Source organism: Mustela erminea, chromosome 9, assembly GCF_009829155.1.
Source record: "Mustela erminea isolate mMusErm1 chromosome 9, mMusErm1.Pri, whole genome shotgun sequence".
NCBI classification, from domain to species: domain Eukaryota; kingdom Metazoa; phylum Chordata; class Mammalia; order Carnivora; family Mustelidae; genus Mustela; species Mustela erminea.
Window position 1 is genome coordinate 3,449,281 of NC_045622.1, and position 16,916 is coordinate 3,466,196.

General features: G+C 39.6%; 1 protein-coding gene across 12 annotated transcripts in view; it reads left to right on the forward strand.

Annotated features, from left to right (window-relative positions):
- The window catches only part of GRIA4 (glutamate ionotropic receptor AMPA type subunit 4), a 381,150-nt gene that overhangs the window by 273,602 nt on the left and 90,632 nt on the right, over positions 1-16,916 (forward strand). For all 12 annotated transcript variants that reach the window (XM_032357837.1, XM_032357836.1, XM_032357835.1 and 9 more), the window contains exon 6: positions 11,097-11,150. In XM_032357837.1, coding sequence (XP_032213728.1) covers positions 11,097-11,150 — 54 coding nt within the window. The remainder of the gene's footprint in view (positions 1-11,096; positions 11,151-16,916) is intronic.

Consider the following 16,916-nt stretch of genomic DNA (forward strand, 5'->3'; position numbering starts at 1 on the left):
TCTTTGATCTTACTTTTTAGCTGAACTGATTTGAATGCACAAATCCCATCACAATGCACTGGGTTTGTTGTTTTCATAGAAAACAGAAACATCTTTACAGATCTCAGTCAGACTAGTGCAAATGGAATTTGGTGGGAGTTAGAAAGTCAATCTCTAATTGACTGACTCTTAGCAACAGTAACCATGGTTGCAGGAATTCCTCATTTTCTTAAAAGTTTAAAAAAATTAAAAAAGGAAAAAGTAAAGAAAGCAAAGGATTTAGGATTTTTGAAGAGCAAGGAAAATATGGTTGTGAGCATACTAGTACTTTTTTCTTGGAAGAATTGTTGATTGTGTTCAACTCAATTTGTTCTGGTTGATGCTCCAAGAATACTGCTTAGAATAATTTCCATTATTGCTGTTGACATAAACATTCAAAAACTCAGGTGGTTTTTTTTTTAAAAAAGGACAATCTGCTTGACAATTTTAGAGAAATAAGTTAGTTTTTCTAGCCTTAAATAGAAAGCAGCTGCATAGACTTACCTACCATAGTTTAGAGAAAGGCAAGTAATACCTCTTATTAAGGAGAAAATAGAGGATAACTTCATAATTTATTTCATCTACTCTTTAAATATTTAAAAGGCAGTGAGATTAACAAAAAGGAAGCAACACAGCCAGCAATACCTTTGAGGGCACTCTTCTGAGTCTTGTAAACATAAATACAACCACGCTTTATAAACTCTGGAGTATTTAGAGTCAACAGTTCAGTGGTAGAGTGCCTTCCCTGCTAATGAATGAAGGGATACATCTTCTTAATCAGTGTGCTGGTTAGAAAGGTAATAACACAAATCCATACTGAACCCTCCCCATGATTGTACACAACTTCCCCAGTGATCATGTAGATTTTCTCTGAACTCCTATACAACTAGTGCCAAGATTAAGATGAGATTATGGAAGGAAATTTAAATGGTGTACTTTTTACCAAAAAAAAAAAGAAAAGAAAAGAAAAAAAGAGGGAGAATAAGTTCCACATGATCACTGGTAAATGGAAGAAAGATCAAGATTGTACATAGTGAGTTTTTATTTTGTTTGTTTGTTTTCCCCCCTAGAGTCACATGTATACCCCATGATTCTTATGTTCTTCCAAGTCCAGGTTTATGCTGTCTCTGTACTTACCCTATGTATTTTCCTTTACAACCACAAAATCTATACTGGAAAAATACGTTTTGAATTTTGTTCTTTTAGTTAATTGTGTGGCTGTTCTGGCTGATTGTTATCATAATGTAAATTTGAAGGTCAAATGTTTTAATATACTATAATGACATAATAGTATAAATATCTTGCCAGTAACACAAAGAAACTCATCTTCTTGTGTCTGCCCACCCCACCCTATCATTTTCCTTTCTTATGCATGTACATAGCATTCACCCATTTGCTCATTTATTCAGTACCTACCAATTCCCGAGCACTGTGTATAAAGTTTAATCAATTGTAGTCCATCCCTTGAAGGAATTTCAGATGTAAAGGAAAAGAGAGGAACACAAGCAAATAATGTAGCACCATGCAGACAGGTGTAATAAAGCACATTGCTGAAAGATGAGTCAGAATTCCCCAGGAAGAAACGCCGGGACCGGGCATTCAGGGCAGATGGCAGTGGGAGAGCAGAGCCCTGGGTTGGAGCCACATGTTTGGGGAAAGCAAATGCATATGTTTGGAACATTAGCTACAGGGGAAATGAAAAGATGCTCAGGGCAAATTGAAGACAGATTACAGAGGGCCCCATGGGGTCTCCTCAGTAGTTTTATATTCCTCATTAACATTTTGATGCCTTTGGGTAGTTTTAGACATGATCTGATCAATTCATATTTTAAGAACAATAATTCTTGTGACATCTTAGAGAATGGGCTGAAAGGGGGACAGATTACTGACTAGTAGTGTGCCAAGTGAGCAGTGGTTCTTAGTCTTCATTTTTCGTGTCTCATGTATACCAGTATTTCATTTCATTTATTTGAAATCTGCATAACAGATATTTATTGAAGGCTTATCAAAGGCCAGGCAGTCTCCAAGATCCCTGAAGTCCCTGCTCCATGGAGCCCCTATTTTAATGAGGGAGACACAAAATAAGCAAGTAAATACATAATGCCAAATAGGGATCATGAGAGATTCTTAAAGGTGTTTATTAATACCTACTTCGCCAAGCATCACGATAGGCACTTAATTTAGAGATTCATAGTCCCTATTACTTTTGTTACTATTTTGAGAAGTTTAACTGACCTAAGGTTAAAAAAAAAGAGGGGGGGGGGAATCTCCTTTGGTGAATTTAGTGGTGTTATTAGTTATGGATAACAGTCTTTGTAGGACTAAAATACCTGCACAGTGAGCTTGCTAGGCATATACAACATGCCAGCACCAAGTAGGAGAATCTCCTTTTTTAGGAACATGCATATTATTCCTGCTTTGTTTCTCTTAGTTATAACCTTTCATTTGCTTGTTTTTTTCAAGTAATTTCTTAGTTAGTCGATTGAAAAAAGATAAAAAATTGACACAGAAAAGATTTTACTTGTGTATGAAGATAGGGGCTCTGCTTTGTCCTCACTCTGAATCTACTTCATAGGAACATGGTCCTGTAGCACTGAGCTGTTGGAAATAAAACAAAACAAGTGAGCTTAATGGCCAAGAAAACATTCTCCTGAAAGAAAAGTGAGGAGAGTGACTCTGGGGTCTTCTGTCTTCTATATTTAATCACAGTTTTATCTGTTTAGTAGAACTCATGACCAAAAAGTTACTAGCTGACGTTATTAAATAGCAAGGCGCTGCCACAATTATTATGGACAGAACATACCTTCAGTATGCCTCAAAAAAATGGTTGTGAAAGTTAAGGAAAGTAGTGAGTACAGAGTAAAGCTATAGGAAAGATGTCCTTAAACAACCTTTTAAAACTGTTCTCTAGAGTGGCATGCTCTATCTGGCTCCTGGGATTTCCGTGTGCATTAGCATATTAAAGTCTCTAAAAATTCCTATAGCAAAGCAACCTCAAACCTTATTTAACCTGGTGTTCCCTGTAAGAGTGTCTACAGAATCTCTCTCTCTCTCTATTTCTCTCTCTCTCTCTCTGCAGTCACTTCTTTGCATTTTATTTGCCTAGAAAATACGGGAAAAGAAAATGATTCCAAGAAAATAAAGGAAGTTTTGAATTAAGAAAAATGGGGGAGGAGGAAATGCTCTGATGATAATATTTCAAATAAATATGATAAGAAAAATAAATATAAAATCAAGGGGATAGTGGTAGGAACATGTTAACAGGAGCCCCCAGAAAGTGTTTCATACAGTTCCCTACACTACAAGATTCTCCGGTTGGATAGATCTTAGAGGTCATCCATCCCATAAACAACGCCTTCACAGGGTGCTTCTGCAAGCCATGTTCAAACATAGTTGACATATAATTCAGACACCCCCTCATAATTATCTGTCCCTTGGAAACGTGTGGCAATACATGACCTTTGAAGATAACTTCTATTCCCATCACCACCAACCCCACCAGGCCCTCAAGTTTTCTTTGTAACCCATGAATAGATGTTTATCCATTGATGACCTGTCCAATTAGGGACATGAAATATTCTGAATAATAGAAAGTTAACCACTTACGGGATTCCTGTTCTCAAAAAGAACACCATAGAGTGTACTTAAAACTGTACTGTACATAGGTGAACATTTAATTGGTCATTTTGAGCTTGTCCTGTGAGTAGAATTATCTATTGGATTGAGTTGGAATTACAGTAAAGGTAGGCTTTATACCTCAACTATCATTTTAGATACACATCTGGTAAAGTACAAACTATACAAAACTAAATCCAAGCTATTTAAGTTTTCCTGCTAATTGGCTTTCTTGTGGATATATAAGGAACTTGCACACCTAAACTTGGATATGTTAAATTTTACCTGCTCGTTCTCCATCTGCGTGGCCATGTCCCAGTCTGCTGCAGAATGGGACTGGGGAAACCTTGCATATATGATGTTATTCAAATAAGCAATATGTTCAAACAGGAGATTAGTTGAAGAAAAGGAACTTTACTTCATTATGAAAAAGCTGGTTTTTCTCATCAACACGTTTGGCATTCATGAACTAGTATGATAAAGTCACTGTCATAAATATCTGTTATTCATTTTCTGCTTATGAAAAATGTATAAAAATTGGCCAAAATCAAACCATTTTTCTGATTGCTATGGCATAAGGAAGGCAACAATGTATAATTAAAACATATACATATATATATATATATATATATATATATATATATATATATATATATATATATAAATTACAGTCAGAACATCTGGGCTGGAGTCCCAGCTTTATTACTTAATTACTCTACCTATTTAATGTGTTTGTTTATGAAAAAGCAAAGGATTACCCCCTCCACCTATATCTCATTAGAATTATTTTTTATATTGCTTCTTAGAAAATATCTCTTTAGTTAAAGAAAACCAGGGCGCTCAATGGTTCTTTCAAGCTATTATGTGCATTTCACATTCATAATTACAAATTCCATCGAACCTCTGTGCCTCTTTGCAAATATTTTCAATCACTAAATTAAAATGCTATTAAATCAGAATGGATCTTTGCTAAGAGATGGTCATCATTAGCATGATGAGAATCATATTATTCAAGCTCTGTGGATGTAGAATTCTGGAACCACCATAATTGGCAGAGAGAGAAGGATATGCTCCTCCACTGTGCTTTTCTGTAGCCGTTGGCAGTTACCATGATGAGATGAGTCCTGAAGCAAGAAATAAATACCTGCATTTCAGCACTTAGTTTTCAGTCATTGTTTTACAACCGCATTCAAATCACCTCACTTATAGGGCCTTCGGTGTAGAGAGGTGTATACAAAGTGATCTGCCATCTTTGTTCTGAAGGGATGAAATTGAAGGTGCTTTGCGGTTGTTGTTGTTGTTGTTGTTTTTAACATTTGGAATATAGTCCAAGAAAGAGACCGGTACTAAGAATGGTTGTTCTTAAGATATATAAAGACAGTATGAAAGGGAAGATCATATGTTGGGAATAAAAAGAAGGTATTAAATAAAGATACCGATTCATTCCTATTTCCCTATATAAGAGGTTTAACCTTTCCCACCAAATTTAGATATCCAAATAAAAGCATGGTGTTTTATGCAACTTGAGTCTTTGACTGTAGACAGTGGTTAGGGACTCAGAATATGATGTATGTGTGTTGCATTATAGGCATGAAAAGCTTGGCACAGTTAGCCAACAAAAGTGTTTTGTACCCTTATTAATTTTCCTGCCACATTCTTCATTTCTTTTTTTATTTGTAGACTGTCTTAGTTTGGTTTCTGCAGAAGCAGACCTCAAGACAAAGATTTATGTGTAATCAATCAGTCAGTTTGGGAGGTAAAGAACACACTAGAAGGGCAGTGGAGAAATTCAGTCAATTAAAGGTGCATTTATCCCGAAAATTACCACATGGGTAACGGAGGCTTAATCTCATTTGAAATTAATGTAAATTACTGGAAGATTATTGTAAATGTCATTTGAAATTAGTGTAAATAGAACACACATGTCACAATCCTCTCTCTGGCAAGGGCATTGGAATATTTGTGCACCGGCTCCTGTCAATCACTGTGGGAGGAAGGCACCCACTCCCTGGCACTTCCTACCTGGCCTCCTGCTCTTCTCCACCATGAGCAAAGTGGGCTCTGGGACCAGAGCAGACCCTAAAGTCACAGAACTCCAGGTGCCAGGCATTACAGCAGCATGTGCTGAACCGGTCAGAGAAGAGCCTTAGTGGGTGGCCAGTAGTGTCTCTGACAGTCGCTGGTGGTGCAGACAAAGGACTTGATGGCTGAGAAGGCCTCTATCCCTTCTACTTCTAGTACATATTCTAGTACATCTTCTACTGGAAGTCAGCAGTCCCGTTGGGCACTTCCACGGAGAGATCACACCACTGTTTTGAGAGGCAGCCATCCTTTCATGGGCAATGCTTTTCTACTCCCTTTACCCTAAAAATGAGTTTGTCCTAATTAGAAAGTTTTATAATTTCTACCGTCTCCAAGTGTATGTGTGTGCGGACCCTCTATCAGTTAAAACATCTGATGAGCACTGTCCTTCCATCTTCTCCCTGAATCTCTTCTCATACCAAGTAGCCTCATTCCTTTGCTTCTGGGGTTCTTTATTTTCCTCTCTCTGTGAATCACACCCCCAGAAGGAAAAGTCCTGCTGTTTTCTTAGGAGGCTGTAATTCAGCAGTCCGTTTGCAAAAGCCCTTTGCCTTATATTTTTCTTTTGGTAAAACTGAGGTAAACAAACTAAACAAGCTAAAGCTTGAGTTTTTATCTATAATAAAATATTTTGAAGCATCCTGAAAAATCAACATTCGAGGGACATCTGGGGGTTGGGATTTCTGTAGATACAAAGGACTGGGGAGAGTGACAGAACATCTCCAGCATTTACTGGGCTTTGTGTCCGCAACACCACCAAACGCTGGCCTGCTGTGCTCCTGTCCCAGAATTCTCTGGAATGTGGTAACAGGCAGGAGAGGAATTTCCAGCTGACTTATAAATTCAAAGTAAAAGGAAAACCAAAATCATTCATATTTGGGTGTGCTGTTGCAGGCCTCTAGCTTGAGGACAGTTCAATGTCATGATCATGGCTTCATAATAGTAGTTCAAGGTAATACACATCCGCCCGCCTCTGGGAAGACCCCCAGATGCTTTATAAACCATCGGTATGTAAAGGATTCGCATAAAATTGGATTGTGGGTTAAAGGCCGAACTCTCATCATTTACAAGCCTCAAAATGATCTTAATATACTGTGTTTGTGGCATTTATATGCTAACTTCTGTATTCATCCACTCAATCAGTATTTAACATCTGTTCTGTCTTTCAAATTACCTTGTTCTCCCAGCTGAAGGATACCACTTCTTAAAATCCATGGCATTCCCTTTGCTTTACTCTGCATTTCAGTCAATTCTGTGTGAGGCTTATCGCCTTAAGAGATTAATTAAACACCCTTAGAGCAGCAGCACCAGCTTACTTCTGTCTATAAGCCTTCAATCTGCTTACCCTAAATTTATACATAAGACACATTTATTCAACTCAGTTTATTTAAAGGTGAGGCCAAGGTGGGAAAGTCTCTTGGATTCATTCTTCCTTAATTTTAATAGAAGAGTAAAGATTTAGAAGTCACAGTCATAGAGATTAGGCCGTAATTTGTTAACAAAACAGTGCGGTGGCTGCATCTGGCATTTACCTTATTAGTGCACCGAGGCCTGATTTTAGAATTGAATCATTTGACCAACACCATAGATATTTCTAAGCAACTGTTGTTTCCTAAAAAACAAACAAGAAAAAAATAATCAAAAGAATCAATTTCTTAAACGTTTTATTCTTGGAAAAATGGGCTCCTTGGAAAGTATATGATCTGTGGAACTTGCATATCCTTCCTAATCCATTCTTTAGAACTCTGAATGGACACTTAATCATCTTTCTTTGTTCATTTGCATCCTCTGGGGTTTTTTTTTAAGATGAAAAGAATAGAGATGCAGAGTCTCTACTCTAACACTTTTCTGTCTTATAAAAGGCCATAATTAATTATTGCAACCAAGGCCTCAACGTAGGCATGTTTCCCCCTTAACAACTGACCCAAACCCACTTCTACATCACTGTGGGAGGGCTGCTGGGGTGGGGGGCATCCATTTCCTGGCACTTCTGACCTGGCCTCCTGCCCCTCCCCACCATGAGCGAAGTGGGCTTTGGGGACCAGAGGAGACCCTAAGGTCATGGGACTCTGGGCTGACCGTTACAGCTGCATGTGCTGAACCGATCAAAGAAAGGCCTTGGGGGCAGCCAGCCCTGTCTCTGACAGTCAGGGGTGCTGCAGACATACCCACACTGTCAGGTATCCTTGTATCTTTCACCTCACTGTTTACTTTCCCTCTTTATAAAGAATAACATCAGAAATACAGAGACACAAGGTTTGGCCTGCTTCCAAAGTCAAGTCACTCAGATTTGTTGTTTTTGAGTTTCTTGTTTGGTTGGGTTGTTTGTTTGTTTGGGGTGGGGTTGTTTTCTGTTTTGTTTTTGTTTTTACACATGAGACAGTCTGCACTTGGGTTGAGATGATGATGGCCGAGTCAAGCCATACCATGACACTGTTTCACACAACCATAAAAAAGTAAATAAATTATTTAGCTTAACCAAACAGCACTTTGGATGCAGGACACTTTCCTATAGAGTATTGGAGTATCCACTGGATTTTTGTTGATGTTGTTCACAAGAAACTTCCATCTCGTGTTATATGCTTGGCAGAGGGCCCAAGACCTGGCCTTAACCCCTGGCCCGCCATGGTCAGAAGCTGTGAGGGCCTCACAGCAGTTTCTGCAGCACCTTTGTTTTTTCCGAGCAAGGATCTGGCTCGGAAAAACGATGTTCTTCTTCTCTCTGGCCTCCCCTGCTCACTGCTCCCCGAGGCCCCCGGTGCCCATCGTGCCAGTGCACACCAAGCTCAGCAAGGCCTTTCTGCCAGGACTTTTGTCACTTTCACTTGTTTTGTAAGTCTTGAAAACTTCTTACATAAGGTTGAACTTATAGGCAGTCAAGAACGGATGGTTGTTTCCTTGTAGAGGCACCGAGGGCAGAATTTCTACTGGCCCCACATCTTTTTAACATTTACAAGAGTTAGCTCTTCACAGTGTTTTTAGAAGAAGGGAGAGGGGATGGAGTGCAGCCATGGAGAAATCACACACTGAGAGCCTTGAGAGAGAAGAGGCGGGCTGAGTGTGGGGGCTTGGGGAGAGTGAGGAGGCTGACCCCTCACGCTGGAGAAGGTTGCAGTGAAAGCTCGAGAGAGAAACAATGAACTGTCGGAGGGCCGCAGTCCCTGCTGAGGTTCCATAGAGGGAGTTCTGGCCACTTTGCGACAGTGTGCCCTGAGTACCAGCCATCAGGTGTTCCTTAATAATTATCTTTTGCACAAGCTCCACCTCAGATTCCCAGAGAATTCCAGGGCTCTGGCCTCCTCAGCCTGGTCTAAATCAGTCAGGTTTGGGTTACCCGGTATGATGACTAGTTACACAGTTTCTTTCCTGGACTTTCTTTGCAATCCCATCTAGACATGGCTTGTCCTCGTCTGTATGGTGAGACTGTCGAGGGCTGTTCAGTTTTAGATTAACTGTGGATTGGATGAATCAAAAAGAGGAAAGCTGGAGACACGCTGTGTAAAACATTGCACATGCAAAGGAAAGCTTCCTGGAGAATAAAGAACATTTCAGGAGCCAAGAAGGACTCTGGGAGGGACTGCGCCCATATAAGTTGCCAGATTGGACAGCCTGACCCGGGGGCTAATGGTCACCCGAGAGCAGGAACTTCGGGCGCAGCCAAGGGAGTAAGTTCAACCTCAGATCCGATCGAAAGCCACACTCTTGAAGGGTGACACCACAGTCATGAAGAGGACTAGAAAACCACCTGCTACCTGGACGTGGAGTCAGCTGGGTGTGTTCCGCCGGGGCCGGGCTCTGTGTGGCGGGGCAGATACATCCTATGGGAAGTGGTCATCACAACCTTCTGTAGGCAGATTGTAAATTGAATTTAATTTGTACCACACTGTGAGGTGGGAATCAGTGACAGCAACAGTGCAGTACCTGTTAGAGGCAAACACAGATACCTTTGAAGGGATGTTTTCAGGGATGTGGGTGGAGAATTTCCCAGAATTGAAGAAATCTTCATACTCAGGAAACACAACAAATCCCAAACAATATAAAAAATACTAAGGTAAAAATCCAAACTCCATTGTAGTGAAACCGCAGAGCCATCCGGATAAGGGAAGGTCTTAGCTGTGACCAGAAAGCAATGATGAGATGAGCAGACACTCATTTCACCAGGGGCCTTGTGTGCAAAGCTCTGGTTTGGAGCACATTTTGCATTTTCTGGATTTTAAAAGGGTTTTCCTTTATTTTATACGCAAGTCACCTATTTACAAAGAATTATTTTTAGAGGATATTAAAATGCTGAAAACAATTTAATTTTTTTCTTTGGTGATTGAAGTATACAAAACTCATACATCATGTTGTCCCCTTTGAGGAACCAGTGAAGTTACCACACTGCTCACCGGTATCTGTCATTAGATTTTCTCTCATTGAAGAAATTGTCAGTTTTATAGAAAATAAGAGTTTTAACTTCTGATGCAGTTTTATTTCTGTGATAGAAATTTCTGAATTTCTAATTCCTGAAACATTCCTAGAAACATTCTTAGAAAAAAATTAATGAATCGGGGCACCTGCGTGGCTCAGTGGGTTAAAGCCTCTGCCTTCAGCTCAGGTCATGATCCCAGAGTCCTGGTATCGAGCCCCGCATAGGGCTCTCTGCTCAGCAGGGAGCCTGCTTCCCCCTCTCTCTCTGCCTGCCTCTCTGCCTACTTGTGATCTCTGTGTGCCAAATAAATAAATAAAATCTTTTAAAAAAATTAATGAATCTAACAGAGAAAAAGTCTCTTGATGATGTTTTGTCTTTATTCTTTTGATTATAATAAAATACTGCTCTATTCATAGGCAGGTGGGAATTAACTAAGCACTCTAGTTTCAGAAGCATCTAAACACGGGTACTTTGCCTTACAGAAACCTTGCTTGCTGCTCAGGACAAAAGTCCAGTCTACTCATAGAAAATCATTCTTAACAGTGGAAGACACTTAACAGTGTATCATGCATTTCTATAAATTACCAACAAATTAAGGATGTCTATCTTCTTTGGACCAAAATAATTTTAAGTTTCTTACGTTAGTGTTTGTTCTTTTTTAGAATATATGTATGAACTCTCAGTTTGTTTCATAACCATCTCCTCTTTGAGGGAATTACAGTGTAATTTTTTGAACAAGGTTTATGGATTGAAGGATCATTTATACATCACGATTGAAATTAGAATTTTTTTTTTTACTTTAATCACTTAATTTTTGGCTTAGGCATTTCTTCTAATTACAAGGAAGAGTGTAACATTTTTTTCATCATGTTTCCACATGGAATTAGGCTAAAGTAGCTAAGATTCTATTTTTAATGTATTCTTCAGTAAAGTTAAATTGGTTTTCTCTTGTTTCCTTCCATTTTCACAGATTGTGAGCGTTGGGAAGCATGTAAAAGGCTACCATTACATCATTGCAAACTTGGTAAGAGCTCTCTATTTTCCGTTATTCAGAAGAATTGCTCAAGCGTTCCAGATTATTTTAACTGTGCCTTAAAATAACATTTCAGTAAATGAATAAATCACAGTACTTACTAAGCTTTTTATAACCCCTAGGATAATGTACGATAATTTGGTACGGTGGTCATTGTATTTCTAATGTGCAATTCAGTGTATGTTGATGCGGACTCCCCTGACATCTGCCAAAGGGACCTTTAAAGTAACTATGACACTTGCTTTACTACGATACCACCTGGCAAATTAAACAATGGTCTTTCCTCTATAAATGATAAATGTATCACTGTATGGATCAAGATTGCCAATTCTTAGGATATCCCAAAGAGGATGGAACTGATGACCCATGTCCTCTGATTTTAAGAAAAGCAGGATTGAAATGGCTATTAAGGAAGTCTTTTGATTGCAAGTAATCCATATTTTTTAAATTATGGCAGCTTTCCATGTATATAGGTGGTTATTAAGCAAAATACATACATTAGTATAAAATCCTGAAAGACCTAAGACAACTCCTTCTGGATTTCTTGCCAAGGCTCACCAAGTTTTTCTTGTAAACTATGCGGTGTAGAGGGCACGTGAGCTATGCAGAACACCATTCTCCTTGCTTCATTAGAAGGCCATCAGCCCCAAGGGTGTGGTTTATTTTAGAGAAGTTAAGAATGTTTTCTTCTCCTTTTTCTCTTTTCCTACCACATATTTCTTTGGTGAGGATCTTTTGCTTAAGACAGGAAAAGAACCAAAAGCTGCAAAAAAGATTCAGATTTATCTAGTCCCCTCCTATAGTGAGTGGGCCATCACCCTCTGAGACTGGAATTTTTAGTGGATGGATCACATTGTGGAATTGAGATACTAAAATTCAACGAAAGACTGTCAAATTCTAATGGTAAAAGATTACCATAAGTTACCATCAGTAACTTGTGCATACCTGTGTTATAATATATTGTGTTAATTATGCTTTCTCGACTTACTCATTTATCTCTAAATAACTGTGATTTCCAAAACCAGAATGAATTTTGTTTCATTGGGCCAATCAATAGCTTTTTCTTGGGAACTATTGCATAGGGTTCCCGAATAGGAAGTAAATCCATTATCAAAAGAAAGATTATGTTAATGTAGTTAATGTTGAAAGACTGAATGATTTCCTCCTAAGATCAGGAGCAGACAAGGATTCCCCTCATCCTTTATGTTGAACATTGTACTGAAGCTTCTAGCAAGAAAAAGAAATAAAAGGCATTCGGATTGAAAAAAAAAAGTATTTTGTGAATAGACAATACTAGAAAATCTAATAAAAATAAGGAATCTAATAAATAATTATATTCTTAAGGAATCAAATTTTAAAAATCTAACAGGAGAACTAATAAGTAGATTTAGCAGGGTTTCAGGATCTAAGGTCAGTATAAAAAAGTTTTGCATTTTTGTACACTAGTAGCTGACATTCTGAGAGAGAGGTTAAGAGAAAAATTCCATTTATAACTCCCAGTTACAGTCTACAATTAATGAGAAACTGCTACTTCAGTCTGGCAGGACCATTCAGTTGGAGGAACCTAGATGGTAAGATAGGAAATCCCCGAAATTCCCTCCTCCCCCAGATACACACACAGAGTAGTCCCTCTGAGAGAAATCGAGAAAGTAGTTCAGTGACTCGTACACATCAGGCAACTAAGAAAATAAACCACGTTGAAATGGGTAGGAAAGGCTTAAACACACTCCTTCCATAAAAACTATACCCAGCACAGTGCCATACCATCAAGAGGGCATCCCCAACTCCCAGCTTCTCCATGAGCAGCAGAGGATGTGGACCATACATTCAGCACCCTATCACTCAAAAGACAGACCCCCAAAACACCTACCTCTGAAAGCCGGTTGGTTATACACCCACAAGACCCACAGGACTACAGAAACCATTCTTAATGGGCTCACATTCACTGTTAACTATCCCCACAGGCCTTGTTAGCACAGAGAGAGCAGGCAAAAATGCCCATCTCTAGTCTTTCCCTGAAAGAAAATTGACTACCTACTTTCCAGTCTGCTGTGGAGAGTCCATATGCAAGAGCCTGGCTGAGTGCATTAAGAAAATGGCTGTGATTCCCCGTGGAGCGCAGGGTAGCTAGTGGGCATTTCTGTCACCTTCTCCCTCTGGCTCACTCCCACTGTAAAACCAGGTCATCAGCCCCTCTCTAGAAGAAGAGTGAACACATGCCTGGTACCCTACCCTTTACTGTTGCTGCTCAGGGTTGACTGCATCTGATCACCGGCGGAGCTTGCATTCACAAATCCCACAGGCCTGTAGCTAACAGTGAGGTGGTTCTTACCAGCAATGCGTGAGGGTGCTCACCCGGGTATCCGCCAGGGCTCCATGTGGAGGGAACTGGCAAATCTTTCTCTGAAGCAGTTTTGACTATGTATTTCACAGACTGCTTCCTGAGAGTCAGTCTTACAGTCAGCCTGCATCTAGGTGCTGACTGTGATCCTTTGGGGACATTGTCAGGTCCCTCAACTACTAGGAACCACTAAAAAAAAAAAAAGTCTGTTTGAGTAATCACATAGATTTAAAGGACAACCAACAGTTTAGCCTGTGCTGATTTGATGAGATTCATCTTCTATACGACACCAGTGATCAAGACTGGCAGAGCTGTCTGTATTATCTACTGTGCAGAACCCACAGAGGGAATAAGAAAAATGAAAAAAAAAAAATGAGGAAATACATTACAAAGAAAAGAACAAAATAAATCTCTAGAAACAAATCTTAATGAAGTGGAGATAAGTGATTTACACAATAGAGCTCAAAATAACAGTCATAAAGATGCTTGTCAAGGTCAGGAGAGCAAGGCATTATTAACAAAATAAGCATTTCAACAAAGAGGTAGGTTTTTTTTTAAATTTATTTTCTAACAGAAATCATGGAGCTGAAAAATATAATAACTAACTACAAAATTCAGTAGAGGTGTTCAGCAGCAGACTAGAATAGGTGGAAAGAAAGATCAGCCAAATGAAGATAAGGCAGTGGAATCTATCCAATCAGAGAAGCAAAAAAGAAAAAAAAAAATGAAAGGGAAGATAGCTTTAAGGACTTAGAATACACCATCATGGACCAACGGACATATTATAGGGCTCCCAAAAAGAAGAAGAGATAGACAAAGGAGCAGAAAGCTTCTTCAAAGAAATAATGGCTAAAACGTTCCCTAATCTGGGGAAAGTCATAAAAGTCCAATTCTAGGAAGACCAAAGAATACAGATAAACTGCATCTCAGGAGATACATACCAAGACACATTGCAGTTAAGTTATTCACAAATTAAAAGACCAGGAGAGCATCTTAAAGCAGCAAGAGGAAAATAACTTGTTACTTACAAGGGAACTAACGCAAGACCATCAGCAGAAGCTTTATAAGCAAGAAGGGAGTGGGATAATGTATTCAAAGTACTGATAGGAAAAAAAACAGCTAACCAAGAATACTCTACCTGGCAAAGTTTTCTTTGAGAACTGAAGGAGAAATAAAGAATTTTCCAGACAAGAAGAAACTAAAGAGTTGATCATGAGTGCTTTTACAAGAAGTGTTAATGTTTCAAGCTGGAATTAAAGGACATAAATTAGTAATATAAAAATAGATGAAAGTATAAAATCCACTGCTAACAGTTAAGTATATAGAAAAATTCAGAAAACTCCAATAGTGTCATAGTGGCACGTAAATCACTTCTAATTCTAATATAAGGTTAAAAAACATAAATATTAGAAATAATTATAACTACAATAACTTAATATATATACAATGTAAAAGATGTAAATTGTTGCCATCAAAAACAAAATGGGGAAGAAATGTGTAGAATTACGGAGCTTTTGAATGCATTCAGTTTAGTTGTTACCAACTTAAAATAGACTGTTGTGACTCTTAAGAAGTTTTATTAAAGCCTCATGATAACCACAAAGCAAAAACTTATAGAAGAAGAAAAGAATCAAAACCTACCACCTCAGAAAATCAAATCACAAAAGAAGAGAGCAAGAGAGAGCAAAAGGAGTAAAGGAACTACAAATCAGCTAGAAAACCATTCACAAAATGTCAGTAGTAAATCTCTTCCTACCAGGAGAGGAGGGGCAAGATGGTGGAGAAGTAGGAGACCCTGTTTAAACCGGTCCCCTAAAGTGAGCTAATCATCTACCAGAAGTCTCTGAACACCCATGAAATCAGCCTGAGATGGAGGATTATACACTTCTGGATCTCTACGGGGGGAGAAGACACCAGTGGAGATCTAAAGTGTACTGGGAGCAATTGGACTGATATCGAAGGATAAACAGAAGGGGGAGGGAGCCACCAGAAGCGACCCACTGCAGAGTAATACCCCCAGTACGAAAGTGCCCTGTGGTTGGGACCAGCAGTCAATTGAAGTCTGGTTAAAAGCACTAAAAAAGAGCGAAAGATCTTCGGGGACAGCTGGTGGAATCGGGTGGTCAGGGGCACAGGCCTAAGCCCACAGTCCCAGGATGGCCACTGCTGGCGACCACCCCTGCCAGAGAGAGAGCGGCAGAGCAAGTGTGTGGTGCGCGGCTTACACCACAGCTCGACTGGGCACATTCCCATGAGGGAGTCTGGTGATGGCGCCAGCCTGCGCTCCCTAGAACTTTTGCACACTGTGTGAACAGGGTCTGACCCACTCCCTACCAGGACCTGAGAAAACTCTGCGGTCGCTAGCCATCCATCTCTAGGACTGGCCGAGTAACCATCCCACGGTGGCAACCTGAGGTCTGGACCCTGGACTATACAGTCCCAGCAAAGGCAGCCACCAGAAGCGGGCTCCCTGGACCAATATCACTCACCGTTTTAGTAGCAGAGACAAGCAGGCGCTTCGGGCAACCCCAGGACAGTGGCTGGGGATGTGCTCTGCCTTTGGGAGTTTGTATGGCTCAGCGGAGTTGGCAGAGGGGGAGTCTGTGTGTTCTGGACCACCCAGAGGGGAGCAGACTGAGGCTTCTCTCAGGTGGAGGTCTGGGTGCAGTTTGCTTTTCACTGAACCTCCGAAAAGCTGCAGAAAGTCCCCAAAAGGAAAAAAAACCTCAAGAGAACAAAAGCCTGAAAAACCAGTTTCCAGAGCCCAGCCCCTTGATCAAGGGCAGGAGGACTCAACCCAAGCAAGACTGACTGAAAAAAACGAGGCAGGCCCCTCCCCTGAAAGCCAGCCAAAAGAATGAGAGGACAACCACCACAAGGTCCCCATAAAGTTGTAAATCTCCAATATCAGGGGAAAACAATATATTAAGCTCCTGGTGTTGCCCTAAAACCTGTATATTTCATAGATACAACTTTAATTTTTAATTTGTTTTCACTATTCTTGTTCGTTTTAATTTTTTTAACCTACTTACCATTACAAATAGAGGTTTAATACAACATATTCCATAATAACCTTTTAACTTGAACTTTTTGCATACATATACCTGTGTTTTTCTTTTTCTTTTCTTTTTTTTTTTTTTTAATATACATATAGATACAAGCTTCAAGGTAATCCTCTTCCCCTAATCAGTACTACTCCTATATATAAACCAATTTTGATCTCCCTTTATCTCTGGAAAGTTGAGTCCTTTAATGAAGATAGCAAGATACACCCAGGAAGAACTGAAATAACCTTCCTCATTCCACATGGAACCTTCCACATGGAGGATTTATAACCATCTTCCCATCTTTGTCTTCTGTCAGTGTTTCTGTATATTAGTTTTTGTTCTGGTATTATGTAAATCTTATCCTTGGGG